Source organism: Dromiciops gliroides, chromosome 4, assembly GCF_019393635.1.
Source record: "Dromiciops gliroides isolate mDroGli1 chromosome 4, mDroGli1.pri, whole genome shotgun sequence".
Lineage (NCBI taxonomy): Eukaryota > Metazoa > Chordata > Mammalia > Microbiotheria > Microbiotheriidae > Dromiciops > Dromiciops gliroides.
This window is the reverse complement of record NC_057864.1, coordinates 444,053,557-444,076,908: the sequence shown is the minus strand read 5'-3', so window position 1 is coordinate 444,076,908 and position 23,352 is coordinate 444,053,557. Positions and strand designations below refer to the sequence as shown.

At 40.6% G+C, this 23,352-nt stretch overlaps 1 protein-coding gene across 1 annotated transcript in view; it reads left to right on the top strand.

Moving 5' to 3' along the window:
- The window catches only part of CASQ2 (calsequestrin 2), a 115,484-nt gene that overhangs the window by 57,932 nt on the left and 34,200 nt on the right, over positions 1–23,352 (top strand). Inside the window, exons 3-7 of the mRNA XM_044002638.1 lie at positions 132–232; positions 2,724–2,835; positions 6,774–6,847; positions 13,427–13,557; positions 21,821–21,866. Coding sequence (XP_043858573.1) covers positions 132–232; positions 2,724–2,835; positions 6,774–6,847; positions 13,427–13,557; positions 21,821–21,866 — 464 coding nt within the window. The remainder of the gene's footprint in view (positions 1–131; positions 233–2,723; positions 2,836–6,773; positions 6,848–13,426; positions 13,558–21,820; positions 21,867–23,352) is intronic.

Sequence of the window (23,352 nt, the reverse complement as noted above, 5' to 3'; positions counted from 1 at the left end):
GCAGAGTAGGTAGTCTGGGAAAGCTTCCGAGGAAAGTGAGTCTGAAGTTAGGCCCAAAAGGAACTAATGGGAATGGATTTTCCATGAAAAGCTTACCTTTTTTTTTTTTCTTGTCTCTTTATTTCTTCCAGGTTTTGATGAAGAAGGAAGCTTGTATATCCTTAAGGGTGATCGCACTATAGAGTTTGATGGAGAATTGGCTGCCGATGTTTTGGTGGAATTCCTTTTAGATGTAAGCATGGACTCATATTAGCCTTGAAGGGAACTATTTGGGGTAGAATATAGCCTGGAGCAAAACTCTCAAAGAATTGAGAACTTGCTAACTGCTAAACTGCTACCGATATTTGTGATATTTATGTTGGCCTCAGTTTCTTCAACTGTAAAATGAGCTGGAGAAGGGAATGACAAACCACTCCAGTATCTTTGCCAAGAAAACCCCAAATGGGGTCATGAAGAGTCAGATATGACTGAAACAAGTGAACAATAACCAAAAATATTTATGATATTTGGGGCTTTTCTCCTGTGTTAAAGAGATCTTACTTCTCCTGGGAATCCTAAAGCTCAGTCTTGTTACATTTGGAAGCTTTTCTATTTGTGTTTGTCTATCTGTTATGCTTCTTTAACATATTGCTTAGTCCACCCATCCATTGCCAACTCATTACTTCCCATAGATAATTCATTGGTTCAGTTATTGCATCCATCTGATGTTGCTGAGGAGAAGATGACAAAGATGGAACACGGAAGATAGGAGGATGTCTAATCTGTAGGGGAGGAAGGGGATGGTAACAAACTGGGGGCTTTTGCTTCTCTAAATGTAGAAAAAAAAGTATTAAGAAGAAAGAGAACCAGATAACATCCCAAAGAAAGACCTTCTGCATGGAACTGAAAGTTAAGAAAGTGAGGTTCTAAGGCTGGTTTGTGACCAACTAAGCAACCATAGCTAATCTCATTTACCTCCCAGGGACGTAGTGTCCTTATCTGTAAAATGAGGGAGCTGGACTCGATTCCACCTCTAAAATTCTAAATGGGACAGAATCATGTAACTTCTGTTATGGAATGCAGCTCTCTTAGAAGGAAAGAAAGGAGTGAAGGAAGGGAGAAAGAAGGAAGGAAGGGAAGAAGGAAGGAAGGAAGGAAGAGAGAAAGAAAGAGAAAGAAAGAAAGAGGAAAGGAAGGGAGGGAGAAAGAGAAAGAAAGAGAAAGAAAAAGAAAGAAAGAAAGAAAGAAAGAAAGAAAGAAAGAAAGAAAGAAAGAAAGAAAGAAAGAAAGAAAGAAAGAAAGAAAGAAAGAAGGAGGGAAGGGAGAAAGAAAGAAGGAAGGAAAGAAGGGAAAAAGAAAGAGAAAAAAGAAAGAAGGAAGGAAGGTTTGGATTTTTCATTTCATAGAGAACTCTCAAAGTGTAAACTCCCTCCACTAATTCACATCAACAGTTCTTCTGTTTGGAGTCTTAGAAATGTCTGAGGACACTGAAAGTTTAAGTGACTTGAACACACAATCAGTAAGTGTCAAAGGAAGTACATGAATCCAATTCTCAACTCCAGGAATGAGTCACTAACTACTCCATGGTGCAAATATGTATGTGTATATGTGTTTTGTGTACATATAGATATGTCTGTGTATACATACATATATGTAAAGAGACAAATTTACATAGCACACACATGTACTTATGCATAATAAACTCCCATACTAATTTTCACTCATAGAATTAAACATATACATAGCTACTGAGGTAGAGAAATATGCCTATTTGTGCAACAATATACAATGCATTGTATCATATATATATATATATCCATGTTATGCATATGTGTATATATAAATATATAGTATCTGTATATATGCACAATATAACACAACTTAGCCACATATCCACAGATAATATTAATGATCATACTTGTTATTGTATGTTTGTGGCACATTAAGCTTCACAAAGCACTTTCCTCACAACCAACCTACAAGTGAGAAGACTGAAATACAGAGAGGTTCAGCGTTTTGCTTAGACTTAAAAAAGGCCTCAAACCCAAATCTTCAGCCATAAATCTCGTGTGTTCCACTGTATCATGTTGACTCTGTGCAATAAGACATTACAGATTCACAAAGATCCTAGCATCCTGACCAGTGGTCATTTCTCCAGAAGTTGGTCAAGTCATTTGTTGCTTTCCCTATTGACACAGAGGCTGGTGCTACAGTGATAGGCAGACAGATATTCCTCTTCATTGTGATATAAATAAATGCCCAAAGCATTTCTGTACAGTATTGTACCTATTATTTCATACCCTCAAATCACAAGAGACTCCCAGAAGACCTGGGACTTCTCTGAGATGGTATAAAACCACCTTCCATAGTGGACCTGGGCAATGTCCAGTTCTTATCCAATCTTTTTCTTATAAAAAAAAATCCCTACATAGAATAGGGTAATTAGCCCACCCCAACTTCACCTCAATCAACCCATTTCAATAGACAGATGTTTGTCCTCTGGAAAACTAATAGTCTAACTAGGATTGTAAATTTAGAGCTGGTAGCAACCTCAGAGACCATCTAGTCTACCCATTTCATTTTAGTGGTGAGGAACTGAGGTCAAGAAAGGTTGTGACTTTCCCAAGGTCACAGAGATAATGTGTCTGACCCAGTATTCCAATCCAGGCCTTCCAACTTCAAATATCTCTTTCTTGCTATTACACCAAACCACCTCCCATAGAGTAATGTTTTTGTTGTTGCAGCTAATTGAAGACCCAGTGGAGATCATCAACAGCAAACTGGAAGTCCAAGCCTTTGAGCGCATTGATGACTACATCAAACTCATCGGCTTCTTCAAGAGCGAAGACTCAGAACGTAAGTCATCTGTGGACTTCAGCCTATGAGCCTGAGGAAGTGATTTTTCCCAATGGGGACAAGACAAGAAAAATATGAGGGACCTACCAAGTCATGCAAACCAACAAATTATTCACTTGACATGGAGGAAAGTGGGCAATGAGTTGAGGCAGCCCTTGGAAAGGGACAAGCATTGGACCCTCAGGAACATTTTCATTTTTCCATGGATTGCATCAATGTGGGTCTTCTCCCTAAAAATGGAGGTAGTGATATATGCAGGCCTTCTCATGTATGGTGCTAGGAATTTTACTATCATAGGTATTATAATATAATACCTAATAGTACTAGGTATAATACCTGAGAGGGGGGTATCATATGTAAGAAGATTGGAAGGGTAAGTGGCAAGGAAGTCTAGATTATAAAGGGTTTTGGATGCCTCTTGCAAAAGATGGGATTTGAACTGTTCCTCACATCAGGAGGCCAGAGAAGCTAGGAGGCAGTGGTAAGGAGGGAGGGCATTCCAGGCTTGGGGAAACACCAAGTAGGATGATGGAATGGCCATACATGAAGAAGACAAGATGACCATAGTTACTGTCTGGCAGACTATGGAGAGAGGAATAAAGTGTAGGAAGACTGGAAAGGCAGGAAGGGCTGGATTATAAAGGACTTTGAATGCCAAGGAGAGGATGTTATATTTAATCCTGGAGGTAATGGGGAGCCAGGAGAGGTTATTGGGTGGGGGGTGGGTTGTGAAATGGTCAGACATGCTTTAGGACCATCGCTTTGGTAGCAAAGCAGAGGATGGACTCATGTGGATCTTTCCTATGTCGTTATCAAAGTACTAGAGGAGTCTTTAAGCTGAAGGAAAGGAATGTGAATATAACCTAAAAAATTGTCTCAGACGCTTGACACTTAGTCCCTTTGGATTTACAGCTAGGAGATAAAGAAAATGGAAAAGTAATGTCAGAGAAAGGATTCACTTTGAGAACACTAATGATTCTGGGCTTTTCTTTGAAGTTTGGGAAATGGGGAAGCCGTGAAGAAACTTTTGTTGTTGAGTTATTTTTTAGTCATGTTCAACTCTCTATGAACCCATTTAGGGTTTTCTTGGCAAAGGTACTAGAGTGTTTTGTTATTTCCTTCTTCAGTTCATTTTAAAGATGAGGAAAGTGGGGCAAACAGGGTTAAGTAACTTGCCTAAGGTCACACACCTAGCAAGTGCCTGAGGCAAGATTTGAACTCAGGAAGATGAGTCTTCCTGACTACAGGCCTGGAACTCTACCCACTGTGCCACCTACCTGCCCCCATGAAGAAACTAGAAGGGATGATTAAGATATTCATGGTTTATAGTAAGTAACCATAGAAGGCAGGAGGCCTAGACAGCATAAAAAGATTTGGGCTAGTCTAAAAGGGTCTGAATGATACAGAAGGCTAAAGTTCCTTATATTCCTCTTCTTCAATATGATTCGATTTGTCATTGGTTCAACAAGGATTTCACAGCACTAAACCAAATCTTGTTTTTGTTCATGAATGGATTGATAAGTATATATATATATATATATAATGAATGGATTGATAAGTATATATATATAATGAATGGATTGATAAGTATGTGTGTGTGTGTGTGTGTGTGTGTATATATATATATATATATATATATATATATATTTAGGTTTAGTAAACCTGGAGTTGCTTCAATGGCTTCCTCCAGTCTACCTATCACTCCACTGATTTTCCACCTACTCATTCTCTTTTATCCAGCCTCCATTTTCTCTGACCTTCCCCATCCCTCCCTTTCAGTCACCAAAACATATATGTTCTCATCTATCTACTTTTCTCAATGTGGATTTGGGTGTGCTTATCTGTGAGTCTGAGTATGCTATGACCATTTTTCCCTAACTTGATTCCTCTGTCCCCCAAGAAATTGTACATAAAGAGCATCTATCAGCACCCATACTTCCTAATAGAAGGTGGTAAAAATACCAATTCTGATTGGACAAATTTTCTCTTTAAAAAATAAATGTACGGGGAGGCTAGGTGGCGCAGTGGATAAAGCACCAGCCTTGGATTCAGGAGTAACTGAGTTCAAATCCGGCCTCAGACACTTGACTTACTAGCTGTGTGACCCTGGGCAAGTCACTTAACCCCCATTGCCCAGAAAAAAAAAATAGATGTACTTCAACGTACCACATATTTGTCACCTGAAAGCTCTGACTATTGGGGTATATAGAAAAGTTTAAGATGATTTTGTTTCAAACTTCCCCATAAGAGATCAAATCAAAGAAAAAGAAAAATACAGTGCTGGTGCTAGGGCAGTACAAAGATAGAGAACAGTGTAGAATCTTACAGAAGGGGACAATAAACTTCAAAAGACTAAGGAGGCTTTAATTACTATATGTAATTACTATATACATACACACACATATGTATGCATATGTATATGTATATGTGTATATATAACTATATATGTGTATGTATATAGTATATATACACATATTATATATGCATATATAGTATTGTATACAGTTAACATTGTATGTCTGAGTGTACTACTACATAGTACTATAGATAGATAGAGAGAGAGAGAGAGAGAGAGAGAGTACTATATATATATATATATACATGTGTGTGTGTACAGTACTATATCATTAATTATGGGGCAGCTAGATGGCTCAGTGGAAAGAGAGCACTAAGGGCAGTTAGGTGGCACAGTGGATAAAGGACTAGCCCTGGATTCAGGGGGACCTGAGTTCAAATCCAGACTCAGACACTTGACACTTACTAGCTGTGTGACCCTGGGCAAGTCACTTAACCCTCATTGTCCCACGGGGGCGGGGAGGAAGAGAGCACTAAGTCTGGAGTCAAGAAGACCTGAGTTGAAATCCAGTTTCAGATACTTACTAGCTGTGTGACCCTGGCAAGTCACTTAACCATGTTTGCCTCAGTTTCCTCATCTACAAAATAAGCTAGAGAAGGAAATGGAAAACTACTGCAGTATCTTTGCCAAGAAAATCCCAAAATAAGGTCATGAGTTGGACACAACTAAACAACAATGATCATTAATTAATTTAACTTTATAGCAAAGTCAACTTTCTTCCTGGGCCTCATCATACTTGTTAAATCCCTCACAGAACCATAGATTTAACAGACAGAGTTTGTATTTGAGGGATTTTTGTTTTAATCATTAAAGTCTCCATTTCTCTTCCCTAGCCCCTTTTTGCTACCTCTTCTCCATCTGCCCACCTTGCAGAAGAGTGATAAAGAGTCTTACTTTTCTCCAAGAAAATTTAATTGATTGGAATGATCCATGAGGACCCCAGGAGTTTCATTTCTAACTTTGTATCCCTAGAACATGGCACCAGCCCCTCCGATATTGTTGGCCCTTAACAACTGTTTGTGGATGGGTTGATTTAATACAACCGAAAATCACTATGTACATTTAAATATTGATATATAAATATCCTCTTAGTAAAGGAAAATAGAAGATATTATAGTATAATATAGAAGATATCCTATAGGAAAAGGATGGTGAACGCAATAGAGAACTGACCTTAGAGCCAGGCAGAACTTGGTTGAAGTCCTAATCCCAACTCATACTAGCTATATTACTCTGGACAAATCACTTTATTTCTCAAAGCCCCAGGAAACTCTTGAAAAATCTAAGTTGAAGAGGCAAGGCTGACCTGTATTGATAGGAATTCCCTATATCAATGAAATCACAAATCTGGTCCCATGCCTTTTGTGTAAATGTCTTTCTTACTTTAAAATCAAACATTCTTAAGGGAAGGGAGTATTTTTTTCCTTTTTATGTCTAGAAATAGGAGTGGCTTCATAAGTATTTGTTGAGTGATTGGTTGATACTCTAATTTCACTAAAACATGTTTTTTTAAAAAAAGGAAAAGAAATGTCTGGAGCGTGGATATTGAAAATTCCTTTCCTTTGTATCTTCACCTTCTTAGATTACAAAGCATTTGAAGAAGCAGCCGAGCATTTCCAGCCATATATCAAATTCTTCGCCACTTTTGATAAAGGGGTAAGTAGACATCTGTAAGGATGAGGTCTTGAGTAATGAACTCTTCCTTTTCCTTTTCCTTTTCCTTTCCTTTCCTTTCCTTTCCTTTCCTTTCCTTTCCTTTCCTTTCCTTTCCTTTCCTTTCCTTTCCTTTCCTTTCCTTTCCTTTCCTTTCCTTTCCTTTCCTTTCCTTTCCTCTCCTCTCCTCTCCTCTCCTCTCCTCTCCTCTCCTCTCCTCTCCTCTCCTCTCCTCTCCTCTCCTCTCCTCTCCTCTCCTCTCCTCTCCTCTCCTCTCCTCTCCTTTCCTTTTCTTTCCTTTCTTTTCCCTTCTCTTCCTTCTCTTCCCTTCCAATTAGCCTTAAATCTTGTTATCTATTTCCCAAGAAACCCATCATAGGAAATAAGGGATAATTGAATTAGAGTGCTATTAAAATGACTTACCTCGAGAAGTACCTAACCATCCTGCCACCATCACACTTTTAAGAAGTAAAATACAGCAAGGGTCCCCCAAAGCAAGGTGCCTTTGGCCTAGAGCAACCCTAAATCCTAGGGAGTCCTTGGATTCCATAGGCCCATTCCAAATGGCAACTAGTATGAGCCCTCCAGAAGTGATGGAGGGGAATTTCTGGGTTAGGAAATCTTCCAAAGTAGGCAAGGTGGTTTTGAGTATTCCATACTAGATTTCTGGTCAGAGAAAGAGTTATCCTATTCTTTTTAGTCTTTCTCCTCCAGGATTTTTCTAGAGCATGTTGTAAACCCTTGGGCTGGATTCTGTATGAACTAGGCCTTCCCACAATCCCTATAAACATGGCAAATATTCCAGTAGTAGTCATGTGGCAAGGGGAAGGGAATACTGCACATGGAAACTTTGTGCTTAGCCTAATTAGAAGGAGTTGGCAGCTAGAAGGCATTTTTGAAGCCTCTCTATAAGCTCTTAGCATATACTAAAGGATTAGAACGTTGTCCTAGGAGGTTATCCTTAACGAGATGGAGAAAACAGGACACAAACAATACCTGAGGACAATCTATAGGAAGGGTTAGAATAATGTGGGTTTAATCACAGGAGCTATTAGTAAGAGGTAAGTTTTTAGATGACTTTTATGGATACATTCTTATAGAAAGTTTGAAAGAGACCACTGGAGGGGCAGCTAGGTGGTACAGTGGATAAAACAGCAACCCTGGATTAAGAAGGACCTGAGTTCAAATCTGATCTCAGACACTTGACACTTATTATAGCTGTAGTAGCTTTGCCAATAAAACTCCAAAATGAGGTCATGAGTCACTTAACCCCCATTTCCCCACACAAAAAAGAAAGGAAGGAAGAAAGAAAGAAAGAAAGAAAGAAAGGAAGGAAGGAAGGAAGGAAGGAAGGAAGGAAGGAAGGAAGGAAGGAAGGAAGGAAGGAAGGAAGGAAGGAAGGAAGGAAGGAAGAAAGAAATAGAGCACTGGAGGGAGGAATGGCAGATATAAATGCATGGAGACAGGAAACAACAAGCAGTATGCATGTGTTTGGTGGTGGAAGAAAGTAAATAGATTAATTTGACTACAGCTGAAAGACAATGTTGAGTTAGAACAAATGATGAGCATGGAAAATTATGGATAGGGAGTAAATGGTCCCTGGACCATCTGTGTGCCTAGACCCTGTATATTTGTGTGTGTGTGTGTGTGTGTGAAATAGATAATGGGATGGAAGGTTAACAGTTGACTTTAAACTTTGAATACAAGAAAAAGTTTAGATTTTATATGATTTTATTTAATTCAACAAGTGTTTCTTCATCATCTACAAATGGCCCTGTGATGGGTATGGAGGATACAAAGATGGAAAGTGACATGGAGGCTGTCCTATAACGACCTACTATCCAAGAGAAAGGATACTACATGTCCACACCTAAGGATGTATAAAAGAGAATATTATTTGGCAAAAGAGAGAAAAGAGCTTTGAGAAAATACTTGGAGGGAGAGACCTCGTTCACCTGGTGGTGGCAGTTGGAGGCTGGGTAGGGTTAAGGAAGGTTTTGTTGAAAGTTTGACACCTGAATTGAACCTTGAAGATGACTTAGCCAGAGGACTCTGATCCACTGAATAGAAGGGACTAAAAAGCGAGGAGATGTTGCACACAGGAGAGCTCCCAGCTAACAAAGCAAAGTTGATAAAGAAGGCCAATGTTGCGAAATCCTTGCTTCCAAGCTCTGAGGCAAGCTACAAATTGTTCTGAGCTGTTTTCATTTTTCATTCATTGAAATGGTGCCTTAAACAGACTCACAGGGTATAGGCTGACCATCTTTTGAATAAGCATTGGCATTACTTGTCTGCTCTTGTGTGATCACCATATAAATGTCTTAGTGCTTTCCTCTCCTCTGGCAAAATCCATCACTACCATTAAAATAAATAAGTGGCTAAACTACTTAGTTATATGGTCACCAGAGGGCCTATTCAGCTCTTAATATAGCATTCTCAAATAGTGTAATAACACTAAGGAGTCAGATCAGAGCCTTGCACAGAGCCCTGCTCACAGTAGACTCTCAATAAATATTTGTCAAAAGAATGAATGAGCTCCACTTCAGGTAAAGAGTGAATTCAATCTCTGCATCTACACACAGCAGGAAGAATGAAAGCAGGGGCTTCCCAAGGGATACCAGGGCATTTCCAGTGGTAGTCGGAGGCAAGGGAAGCCTTGGAAAAACTTTGCTCAGGAAACCTAGAATTTATACATCACCTAGACCTTCTACCCAGACTTTACATTTGTGCCCTAAAATCCCAACAGCCCAGGTGTAAGTGCAGGGCACACACAGGCCATGCACACAGAAACATGTATGAGAAAAAGTATTTTCACTTCTGATTATATTTGATACCTACTATTTGGACAGGCTTCCTCCTGCTTTCAAGAAGCCCGAGTCACAGACCTTCCTTGACTGATTGATGCCTCATCCACTGAGCAATCAATAATAGCCTGTGGCCAGAAATTCTTGGAAGCAAGAAGAAGACTGTCTAAATTGTGGGTCTTGGGGTGGGGACCCAAGCCCTGTGATGTCAAGGACGATGCCCCATTTCTTTTTTTCTTAAATTTTCTTTGTGAAAATTCAATTCAACAAGTATTTCTTCATCATCTACGAATGGCCCTGGGATGGGTGTGACCTTAACAATCAATAACAGACACATTTTCCTTTAGAAAGTTGGACAAAGGGGCAGCTAGGTGGTGCAGTGGATAAAGCACCGGCCCTGGATTCAAGAGGACCTGAGTTCAAATCCGGCCTCAGACCCTTGACACTTACTAGCTGTGTGACTCTGGGCAAGTCACTTAACCCCAATTACCTCACCAAAAAACAAACAAACAAACAATAAAGTTGGACAAAAAGAGGCTCATATAAGCAACTATACATTTCTATGTGTATACTTCGATACATGTATTACATATATAAATGTTATATTAAATGTAGATGATATAGATTCTTAAAAAAAACACACACAGGTGGGATAGATCACAGACAGAGTTGGCAGGTACCACAGAGGTCCTCAGTTCCAATACCCTCATTTTACAGTTGAAGAAACTGAGGCCCAGAAAAGTTAAGTGACTTGTCCAGAGTGACACAGTTAATAAGGGTCTGAAGTAGGTTTCAGATCAGGTCTTTCTGAATATAAATCTATCTATGGCCTCTCATTATTGGACTCAGGTTCAAAATCTGGTTCTGACCCAATCTGGGTCATTTTAGGCAAGTCACATAACCTCCTGGGCCTGAGTTCCCTCATCCTGAAGATGAAAGGGGTGGATTTGATGTAGCCTCTGAGGTTCATATCTGTAGTGTCTATGATACCATGTGTCGTATGACACATAAACACATATATACATATATATTCCATTTAACAAGGTAGTGATAAAACTGTTCTTTTTATATTCTCTTCTGCATGTTTTTGTCTTCTATGTGTTTATAGAAAATCTCTTTTTGAGTGTACTTAATACCATGACCTACCACCTACCCACTAGCCTACCCCACCCCCACCCTCCAGGAGAAGTCCTACTTCTTCATGAATACAGCAACATCTTAAAGGAAGACATAGCATTAATTTCTTTGGGACCATCAATGAGACTATGGTCTCTGAGAGGGGGTGGATCTAAATTCCAAAAGAAACACATGGAGAGAATCCAAGAAAATCATGGCTAAGTATTTCCCTCTGTTGTACTTTTCCCCTCCGTGAGTGATTATTTTTTCTACTATCTCAGCCATGATGTAAAGGAATCCAGAAAGCCAGAATTCAGTGTCAATGTCTAGTCTGAAGCTGGAGGGTACTACACACAGACAGATGGTCAGTGAGACAGACAGAGACAGAGAGACACAAGAAGAAGAGGGGGGAAGAGGTGGGGAGAGAGAGAGAGAGAGAGAGAGAGAGAGAGAGAGAGAGAGAGAGAGAGAGAGAGAGAGAGAGAGAGAGAGAAAGAGAGAGAGAGAGAAACAATGTAGTATAGTTATAGTATACTTAGGCAAATTCTGGCTTGCCTGCATATTCCCTATATGACCTCCTTGGTCACTTCAGCATCCTATAAGCCTTGGTTTCTCATCCAGAAAGTGAGGGGGTTTGACTAGATGACCTCTGAGTTCCATCCAGCTCTAACTCTCTGCACCTATGAAGAAGCATATGGAGAAGAAAGCCCGCCCCAGCCTTCTGCCCCTCCAAACTGATGTGACCATTCCATCTCCTTTCCCCATTTCTTTTCCCAGCTCTCTCCAAACTTTGCTTTTGAGCCAAGTTAGCTGCTTTTGACAACAGGTACTGGGTGTAGGCTAACAAAGTGCTTATTCAAAACAAAACAAAAAAAGCTAAAAAGAAACAGTTGGTTCTACTGGGACTTGGAAACCTAGGAGTCCATCAAAACTGATGACCAAACCCTGGGGTTTCCCAAGGTCTTTGGATTTGTTCTCCCTGTGATCATTCCCACCAACTTGAGCTCACAAATCCAATTTGTGTAATGACTGGTGACCACCACGAGGGGTCAGCCAACTGGTCTGTACATCTCCCCACAGCCACACGTGGCTCAGTCCTTTTTTTTTTCACACACCAGCACTGGACAAAAGGGAAGGAACCATTCTGGTTTTTCTTCAGAGCTTTTCACACTCAGTCTCTCCAATCCCTTCCCAAAGTAGGCATCAGATGTCCCGAGGGCAGGGACTCATGAGGCAAACATGCCATTGGGGGTTTGGGAGAGATGAAATGTCACCCAGGCCATTGGCTGGTCCCTCATGCTTTTCATCTGGTGCCAGGAGACATCCAGCTAATGATCTGGGTCATCAGAAGAGATGGGCATTAGAGAGAGGAACTTGGCAGCGAGAGACAGAATTCTCCAGGCTGGCCCTCCAACTCCAATAGCCAGGAGGCTAAAAATCAGATCAGGGGAAGGATCAGATCATTGGCTGATCATGGTTAACGAAGCCTTTTGTTCTGAGTCCCAGGGCACCTCCAGAGGCTCAGTTGGCCACATGCCCTCACATTCCAGAACATTGTTTTCAACTTTCTCTATTTACTCCATCCTTGTCCAACACCTTCCAAAGAAAATGGCAGTAATGGTGAAAAATAAAATGGTGGGAATAAAAATAAGAACTAATTACATTTATATATCACTCTCAAATTTTCAAAGGACTTTTTGGCTTGTGGAGAAGTGGGGGGAGGGCTAAGTCCGTGATTTCATTGTCTTAGGGAACTCTGGGTAAGGGAACTCTACTGAAATCTGATCAGCTACTGTTATGTAACTTATAGACTTAGAAAATTGGGGGGAGCAGAATTGAGTAGGTTGTATAGCCAATATATGTCAAAGGTAGGAATTGAACCCAGGTCTCCTTGATTCATTTGAGTCTCATGACAACCTTCCAACGTAGGTATTACAGGTATTATTATCCCCATTTTACACACAAGGAAACTGAGGCACAGAGCACCTAGGCGATGTGACTATAACTGCATATCTAGGACTAGTCCAAGGAGGCAGGATATGGACCCAGGTTTTCCTGACTCCATCTTATCTCCACACTATTCTATCTCTCCTGAAAATGTGATTGAAGGTCAAATGTTAATTAATTTAATTTAATGCTCCTTGGTTCTCTGTAATAATAATTGCTGATATCAATTTTACAAAGCATTTCACATCTATTATCCCATTTGATCCTTCTGGCTCTGAATAGAGGACATGGGTTGAAATCCCACCTCTGACATTTACTACTTGAATGACCTCGGATAATGTGCCTCAGTTTCCTCTTTTAAGTAATTAGAGGATTTGACTAGATGGTTTCTCAAGTTCTTTCTAGCTGTCTATGAACCCTATGAAATAGGAACCATTTTATAAATGAGGATATTGAGAGATAGAGTGGCTTGCTCCCTCGTACCTTGCCCAAAGTCAAAAAGCTAAGATTTAATCCCGGAAAGGAACATAAAGCCAGCACAAGGGTGAGACCATCCGCCTGCACCAGTCTGTCAGCTCTGTCTTTTCATCCACCCCTTCCCCTCCCCTTCCTTTTCTCTCCCTGCCAAGGTTACTTAAGAGAACACAACCGGCCACTGCTATGGACCATGCTTGGGGAAAGGGTCCTGACTACATCTTTTCCCCCATTTCCACAGGTTGCAAAGAAGCTCACCCTGAAGATGAATGAAATTGACTTCTATGAACCGTTTATGGATGAGCCCGTTCTGATCCCAGATAAACCATATACCGAGGAAGAGATTGTGGACTTTGTGAAGGAACATCAAAGGTATCTCACCAGAGGTCCTTCTTCGAGGTCCAGGGGAGCCCAAGGCCTGGGCAATGGGGTATAGGGCCTTTCTGGTGTCAGTTCTACTGAGCCTGTACCACCAGTGGCCAAAAGTTTGGAAATGAGCTTTCCGGCTTTGGTAGGTATTTATTTCCAGGTCACTGAGTGCTCCAGGTACACTACACAGCATCTGAATGTGGGAAACCGTTGCAGGTAAGGTCAGGCTACTCCACCCAGAAAACAAATTCCCATAATGCCAAGCTGCAGGCAGGGTCAACTCTAGGCACATTTGTGTCTGTGTTGAAGTTTGCACCTAGGTGGTACAATGGATGGAGCATCGAACTTAGAGAGTCAGGAAGACCTGAGTTCAAATCCTGCTTCAGATATTGCTAGCAGAGTAAGTCACATACACACAGGCATGCACGCACACACACACACACACACACACACACACACACACACACACACACAACTGTCTGCCCTGGTTTCTGCATCCGTAAAATGGCAATGCCTCTCATGGTTGTTGGGAGGATCAAATGAGATATTTGTAAAATGCTTGGCAGATCTTGAAGCACTATGGAAATTCTATCATCATGATCATCTTTGTTGCCCTCATGCTAAGGCGATAACTATGGTGAGATAACACAAGCATTGTCTCAGGGTGTCAGAATTGGACGGTGCTGCCAGTACTTCTACTTTAGCAGCATAAAACAGCTGACTTTAGTGAGAATAATTAGGAAAAATGGGAAGCTCTTAGCTTTCTTTTCACAACAGGAACTTCCTTTCTCCAGCAGTAGCCTCCAACAAAGCATTACGTCCCATGAACTCTCCCCTTGTCCATGGAATTTGTCTTTAAAAGTTGATATAGGGGCAGGTAGGTGGTGCAGTGGATAAAGCACTGGCTCTTGAGTCAGGAGGACCTGAGTTCAAATCAGGCTTCAGATACTTAACAATTACTAACTGTGTGACCCTGGGCAAGTCACTTAATCCCAATTGCCTCACCAAAAAAACAAAAACCAAAACAAAAGTCCATGGGTGGAGGGTGGAGGGGAAAGTTCTACAAAACTAAACACCATATTCAAAAAAGAAAAAGAAAAACTGCCATGATATGCCAACTTCCAAATCCATAATCCCCAACTTCTGCAAAGAGAGGAAGAAAGGGGCTGTCAACTTTCTGGCAGAACTTCAGGGGAAATCTTGGTCAGGAAAGTCCCATGATGAATCAACAGTTTCAGGGACTCTAAGAAATAGTCCTTATTACTGAGATCTTGGGCAGGGGCGGGGGAAGGGGGGGACCATGGCCTTTTGAGAAACAAAATTTCACAGGGCAGAGAATCCTGCATGCTGCTATTTAGAGTACTCTTGGGAGAAGAGACAGAAATGGATAATTGTTCTTCCAGCTACACAAAGACAGACCGCCAGGCAAATACCTGAATGCAATCAAGAGGAATATTACCGTGTTTCCAGGCTATAAATTGAGCACAGTGGTACAGTGGAAAATGAACTCAATTTGAAATCAGAAAACCTGGGTCCAAATACTGGCTTTGCCATTATCTGTTTGATTTTGGGCAAAAGAGTCAACCCCTTTGGGCTTCTATTTCCTGAACTATAAAAATCTTTCACATGAGGAATTCCAGGAACACGGCCATGGGGGGAGGAGGAAGGCATGGTGGAAAGCATCTGAGTGAAGGTCAATGGAGGAAGAAACAAAAAAAAATTTTTGTCATTGGGATATATGGACCACTTGGACAGAAAGAGAAAATAGGTGAGGAGTTTGGGAAACAGATCACAAACCAGGCACAGACATGATATAGTAGTGTTTGGGGACTTCAGTTATCCGGACATCTGCTGGGGGTCTCTGCCAAAAGCAGAGTGACTAATAACTTCTTTTTGCTGTTGTTGTTAAGTATTTTATTATTTTCCAATTACATATAAAGATAGTTTTTAACATTTGTTTTCATGGGTGACTAATAGCTTCTTGACTTGCCTTAGTGTTAAATTAATTCTCCAAAAGGTGGAGGGAGGGGCAGTTAGGTGATACAGTGGATAAAGCAACCACCGTGGATTCAGGAGGACCCGAGTTCAAATCCAGCCTCAGATACTTGACACTTACTAGCTGTGTGACCCTGGGCAAATCACTTAACCCTCATTGCCCATTCTCTCCCCACCTCCCACCCCCCCCCCAAAAAGGTAGAGGGACCAGCAGTGGTAAATTCTACTCTGTATCTGATTTTCACTAACAGGAAAGAACTTGTTGAAGTGGAAATGATGGGAATACTGGGAGGAAGGGATGACTCCCCCTTAGAGTTTGTGATAGAGAAGGAGAAGAAATTTGGGTATAATCAGACATATACCCCAGGTATTGGAAAATCTGTTTTCAAAAGGTTAAGAATAATGATGAGCAGATTTCTGTCAATTAAAGTTTTATAGGGAAAGTCAAAGATATTCTCCAGAAAAAGCATGATCAGACAAAGAGGAAGCCCATTCATGTAATAAGGGAATGGGAAAGGAATAAATATTTGTATAGTACCTACCATGTGCCAGGCACTGTGCTAAATGCTTTACAAATATTATCTCATTCAGTCCTTACAACAACAACCCTGGGAGGTAGATGATGTTATTATCCCCCATTTTACAGTTGAGGGAACTGAAACAAACAGAGGTTAAATGACTTGCCCAGGGTCACACAGCTAGTAATTATTTGAAACTACATTTGAACCAAGATCTTCCTAACAGCAGGTCTAACACATTTCATCCATTGTACCATCTAGCTACCTCCAACCTTAAGCTTCCCTGGAATAAGATGTTCTGATAGACTGATGTCTCCTTTCCTGCCCCTCTGATCTTATTCCTGCACCTGTGTTGAAGCTGTGCCTGCTTGGTCTGACAAGAAGGCTCTCTTGAACCAGAAACTCAGTTCAATTCCCTTGGATTCAGCAAACATTTAAATGCCTGTTATGTGCAAGACACTATGCTGGATGCTGGAGGTTCAAAGTTAAAATAAGAAGACTATTCAACCCAGTCATTCCCAACTCTGCTACTACCTGTGTGGCCTTAGGAAAGGTGATTTAACCTTTGTGGGACTTATTTTCTTTATCTGTACAGCTAGGGAGTTATAGACGATCTCTACGTTTTCCCCCAGTTTTTTTGTTTCTTTGTTTTTTTGGTGTGGCAATTGGGGTTAAGTGACTTGTCTAGGGTCACACAGCTAGTAAGTGTCAAGTGTCTGAGGTCAGATTTGAACTCAGGTCCTCCTGAATCCAGGGCCAGTGCTTTATCCATGTGACACCTAGCTGCCCCAGTTTTCCCCCAGTTTTAAGCCTGTGAACCAATAACACAAGAAACCTATTGTTCATGGAAGGATGGGAAATATACACAAATATGACACAAGAAAGGAAGTGATAGTGGTCGGGGACTATGGGTGTGGGATGTCACATACACTGTCAGACACCATTAATGTGCTGACTAGTTTAACCAAATGGTTTTTGTCATTTTCCTTTGTATTCTTTGCTGCATGACATGTTTCTCTAGGCAGGGAAGCAGAGGAAAGCTATTTTCCCCAAAAAGGGCAATGTAAGAACAAAGGATATCTATTTTCTTTCAATGTTATAATATATTTTAAAAGATGGATTGCGATAGAGAGAAATTAGAGCCAAAAAAAGTTCTCTAAGAAAGTTTGAAGAATCTAGAGAAGGTGGAGGAATCAGCAGAAGATGGTGGCTGAGGGAAGAGATGATTTCAACAGTCTTGAGATGGAGAGATTGTGGTCCAGACAAGGACACCACGTATGCAAATGAATGGAGGCAGGGGAAGCCAGGACAAGATCAGGGAATAGCAGCCTTTAGTTCACTTTGACTGAAACACAGCTTGCATGCAGGGGTGTTGAATGAAATACTACTGGGAAGTGAAGCCAGTGTAAGATTGTGGAAGGCCTGAGCTGGCAGGCTAACAATTTTGCTTTGTATCCTATAGATGATGGAAAGCTACTGAAGGTATTTTGAGGGAGGGCATGGCTTGTTCAGACCTGTGAATGAGGAAGAATATTTTGGCAACATTAAGAAAGATAGATTAGAGAGTCAAAGAGATCAGTTAGAAGGCTATTATGTTAAACCATATAAGAGTCAATGAGGCCCAGAACTGGGCGGGAGGGAGGGGATTGGAGGGGTGGTATTGTGAGTGTGGAGAAAGGAACTGATAGAAATGAGAGAGACCAGGATTGATAGGACTTGACAACTGATTTATTGGCTTGGGGTGATTAAAGAAAGTGAAGGATCAAAAATAACTCAGGATTTGAACCTCAGTGACTGGGATAATGGTAGTATCTGAAATAGAGAAGTTGGAAGGACCAAGAGTTTTATGGGAAAGGGATTGTCTCAAATTTTGGATGTGTAAAAATTTGAAGAGTCATTAGGGGATAGCAGAAAAAATGTTCAGCAAGCAATTGAAAATGTAGGACTGATGTTCAGAGGAGAGAATGGAGCTGAAAATATAAATGTGGATTTGTAATGATCTGCTTAAGCATGATAAATTAAGTCAAAAGGGAGGATGGAAGCAAAAAAAAAAGTGTGGAGAGAGAAGAGAGCTAAGGATGGATCCTTGGGCTTATCTATACTTAGTGAATGGGAATAAGGCAGTAAAGAAGGACTGGAGGAGAACAGTCTGAGAGGTGGGAGGGAAAAAGGAGAGAGCTGTGTTCCAGAAGCCAATGGAAGAAAGAGTGTCAAGGAGAGGGTGATCAACAGCATCAAATCCAAGGCAGGGAGGGGAGGCAAATCAAGAAATAAACATTTTATTTGGCAATTAGGAGATCATTTATTGCTCACCTTGAAGAGAACATTTTCAAGGGTGGTGGGGATGGAAGCCAGATTGTAGGGGGTTGAGGAGTGAGTGGGTGCCAAAGTAGAGACAGAATCTAAACTGCGTATTTAGTTGAGCAGTAAAGAGGCAGGAGATAAGATGATACCTTCAGGGGAAAACAGGAACAAGGAAATAGTTTCTCTAGATGGTTGAGGTCTTATTCTGCTGTCGGCACCAGGGATGGAGGAAATAGATCAGGGAGACTAAAGAAATGATAGAGGAAACAATCAATTCAGCAAACTCCCACAGTAGCCTAGAGAGGGTGCCATTAATGGTCCGAGCTGAGAAGATAGGCTTGGCATCCTGTTGAAATTGAAGCAAAGGAGGACAATATAAAGGAAGAAATGGAGAAGTTTCTTCCTTTGTAAAAACAGGAATAATAATAATAGCACCTACCTACCCCCTAGGGTTATTTGAAGGATAACATGAAATAATATCTGTAAAGTAATTTGCAAACCTTAAAGCATCATATAAATGCAAGCTATTGTTAGTGGTATAGGGAGCTAATCAGAGATGGACATAAGCACTGCTAGCATCAGTGAGTACCCAGTTGAGGTATAGTGGGAGTTCTTTGGTTTAATGACTTCCTCCAGAAGGATTAGGACTTCAAGCATAGGTGTACTAGAAGATGTTGTGAATATACCAGGGCTGGAAATTAACAGAGCAGGATCAGGAGATGGGATGTCTCAAGAGGACTATCTAAGGTTGGGTTCTTCCTCCTTGGTTAATTCCAAGTAGACACTGGAAGAGAACTTATGAGATATGTTATAATCAGAATCTCTGTTTATGTGGTGAACTAGATGACCTCTGAAGTCCCTTCCAACTCTCAAATTCCATGATATTAGGACAAGGAAGAATTCAAAAGTGGAAGCCAATGAACTGGTAAGATGATTTTCTAGTGGGACCAGGAAGGGAAGAGTGTGACTCCCAAACAAGATTGTTAGGCTCAGGAAATAATATTTAAGACTCCAGTTCCAAAGCCCTATCCACAAAGGACCAGGGGCGATGATGAAGGTAAAGCCAATGCTCAGGAATGAGGTAGGAGAGTAGAAGTTGGGTAACATGGAACGATGAGCCATTGTCATCAGATAGGGGAATTGAATAGTTTTATATTCAACTTAATTCAATTCAGTAAGCAATTATTAACTGAGAATTATATGTTGCAGAAAGGATAGAGATACAAGATGGTGACTGATTGGATATGGAGTGGGAGGACTGGGGAGGGATGGGCAAGGAGAATGAAACTAAATTTGTGAACCTGGAAGATTGGGAAGCTTACAGAGGCCCCAAAAGAAGCAGGGAAGTTAAGAAGATTGGTAGGTTGTAGCCCAGGTTAAGAGGAAGGAGGAAATAATGAATTCTATTTTAGTGATGTTGAATTTGAGATGTCTATGGAGCATCCAGCTTTTGTAGTTGTAATATTTTGAGGTGATGGTAAGTTCTAAAGTGAGACAAGTCCTGTGGGTGTTTGAGGTATAGCAGAGATAGAAGTTTGGGATGCCATGGTGTTAGAAGGGTCATTCATGAGAACATTGAAGTCACCAAGGATGATGAATGGCCAGAACTGAGAAGGGAAGGGGAGAAGAATTGAAGTCATTGAACAGGGGAGTGACCTAGAGGCAGGGGCATGCCAGAGCCAGCTCATACTGGCTTGCCAGGGACAATTGTTAAATTTTCAATGTAAGTATTTATATTTCAGAAATCAAAAAACTACAAACCAGGGCTTGATTTATTTTTTAAATTGTCCAGACTTAAGAAAATGATGGAGAAAATGTTAATAAATGTAGATTATATGTAATTTAAGAAAGCAAGTTGTTAAACATTTTTCACCCCATCCCTGCCTAGAGGTTGCTATGGAAAAATGAATGAAAAAAACAGTAATGAAATAGCTACTTGCAAAGCACTGTGCTGACCAGTAGGGATACAAATAGAAAAGCAAAATCATACTTACTTTTGAGGAGTTCACATTCAAATAGGGGCAACAACATATGTAGCAGATGTTAAGTGCAAGTCAATGAAAAGGTTCTATGGTGCTGCAACAAAGCAGATAATAAGGAATCTTCTTTAATGATGTTTCCATTATATTTGACCATACAGAGGTTCTGGCAAGAATTTTCTTGTCCAGGTCTTGAGTAGAAAGTCAGAATGGTGTAAAAGATAAAGTGTTGCACTGAAGTCAGGAAGAGCTGGGTTTGAATCCCATTCTTGACACTAGCTATGTGGCCATTAGAAAATCTCTTAACAGCTCTGGGCCTCAGTTTCCTCATTTGTAAATGAGGGTAATAATACCTAGAGTGGCTAAGTAAAAAGATGGATGTGAGACCAGATGAAATAATATTTGAGAAATGCTTTGCTAACTTTCAAACTTCATATATGCTAATTATTACTGTTAAGAAATTCCAGGGGCAGCTAGGTGGCACAGTGGATAGAGCACCGGCCCTGGAGTCAGGAGTACCTGAGTTCAAATCTGGCCTCAGACACTTAACACTTACTAGCTGTGTGACCCTGGGCAAGTCACTTAACCCCAATTGCCTCACTAAAAAAAAAAGAAAAAAAAAAAGAAATTCCAGCGATGATGTATAGTGAAATGACCAGAACCAGGAGAACATTAGGCTCAGCAACAATAATATTGTTCAATAAAGAACTATGAAAGACTTAACTAATCTCAGCAATACAATGATCCAAAACAATCCCAAAGGACTAATGATGAAGCATACTATCCACCTCCAAAGAAAGAACTGATATTGATTGAACACAGACTGAAGCAGGCTATTTTTCACTTCATTTTTTCTTTTATTCAAGTTTTCTTATACAAAATAATTAATATGGTAATGTTTTACATAATTGCACATGTATAACCCATATGTGATTGCTTACCATCTCAGGGAGGTGAAAGGGGACGGAGGGAAGAAGGAATAAAATTCGGAACTCAAAACTTTAAATAAAAATGTTTATTATTTTTAAAAAAAGAAATGTCAGCAACAAGGATTTGTTAAAGGTAACAAACAATGCAAACTTTAGAGGAGAAGAGGTCAAGTTATGGAGGAATGGACAAGTATCTTGTATGTTCATCTTTATTTGTGGCAATGTGTGAAAAATTCTTTATGAACTTTGGATAAAAATGCCCTATGGAAAGAGGTGGGAGCCGGGAGAAGTCTTGAGATAGACTTGGAGGGGCCAAGTGTATACAGACAGGGTTCCTTGGATGATGTATCTCAGCTCCCCTCCCTTGTAGCATGTTGGAAGGAGCAGATAGGAGAGGGGCTTCCTTTACCCTTTTGGTCCTTGGAGTTGAACCTGACTTGAACCTATTGTTGCCATATACTTTTCCCAGGCATATCAATGGGATGAGGCTGCCATGTTGGAAGTAGGCATTCTGAGTAAAATATTTTTTCTTTCCCTGCAGACCCACACTACGCAGGCTGCGTCCAGAAGATATGTTTGAAACCTGGGTAAGGAAACAGAAAACCCCCTCTATCTGTTACAGATGGGCATGCCCGCCAAAGAGAAGAGCCCTTTACCCTCAGATTCCAATCACCCACTTCTTGTTGCCTATACTCTAGCAGGAATACCAGACTTGGAGTTGGAGGCCCTGGCTTAGAATTCTGGTTCTGTTACTCCTCCTATGGGTCAAAAGAAGCCTTAGAAATCATCTAGCCCAATCTCCCCATGGTAGAAATGAAAAAACTAAGGCCCAGGGAGGTTAACACACTTTGCCAAAGTCCATACTGTAAACCTGTCCAGGTATTCAGAAACTAAGATTAGGGGATTGGGCTGGGTGATCTTTTGGATTCCATTAACTGCATGATCCTATGAATGGCTAAGCAATATTGATGTTTGGAGGACTCAATAATTTCCAAGCTCCAAGCTATGCTGCATTTGGCATTCAACTAACTTAAGGTGAGGGCAGCTTAGTAGATAGAGTGCTGGGCCTGGAGTCAGGAAGACCTGAGTTTAAATTCAGACTCAGATACTTATTAACTGTGTGTCCTGGGCAAGTCACTTTCACCCTAGTTACCTTAGTTCTACATCTGTCAAATGAGCTGGAGAATGAAATAGCAAACCACTCCAGTATCTTTGCCAAGAAAACCCCAAATTGGGGTGGGGGAGTTAGACATGCTGAACAACAACTGAATAAAATGCTCAGGCTTAGAAAATTGCAGGACCACGCAGCTTGTAATATCAAAAGCAGAATGTGAATTTAAGTCTACCTGACTCCAAATTCAGCTCCCTATGAATGAAAACATATTTATCAAGCCCTGTGTTACAAGCATTGTATAAAGTACTGGGAATAGAAATAAAAAGACACAGTCCCGGCCTTCAAAGAGCTTGCATTTTTTAGGGGAAGACAACTATGCTAGGCTATATCTGTAAAAACAAACAAACAAATATTTAAAACTATCCTGGAATAATCCAGAGATATTTCTCATTTTTTAAAAAAATATACATTTTCTGTGCACACCAAACCTAAATGGATACCCTTTACTGATACTGGCAGAGTCAATGATTTCCCGGAAACATTTGGTGCATTTAACTCCTACAACTTTGAAGGAGAATATTCAAGGAATGTACAAGGGAAGAGGGTAGTTCAGGGTCAGTGCTAACTTGTCATCACCCTGGTGACTCCACCCTGCAAACATACACACCATCCAGGAGAGTAGCCAGCCAGAACACCGGGCAGAAGTCCAGAGAGAATGTGATTGGCTCATTCTTAAGGGAACAAAAAGATTCCTGCCTCTGTTAAGATGGTAGAAATAACTCCAAAGAAGGGCATGCCAATCACAAGAAGAAGCACCAGGACATTCTGGACAATGACTCAAGGAGTTTGTTAAATTGAACTAAAATTTATTTAATTTTGTTACATTTTTCCCTTATTACAAATTTGTATACTCATGCAAAATAAATGTCTGTATTATACATGTTGAAGAGAGGGAGGAG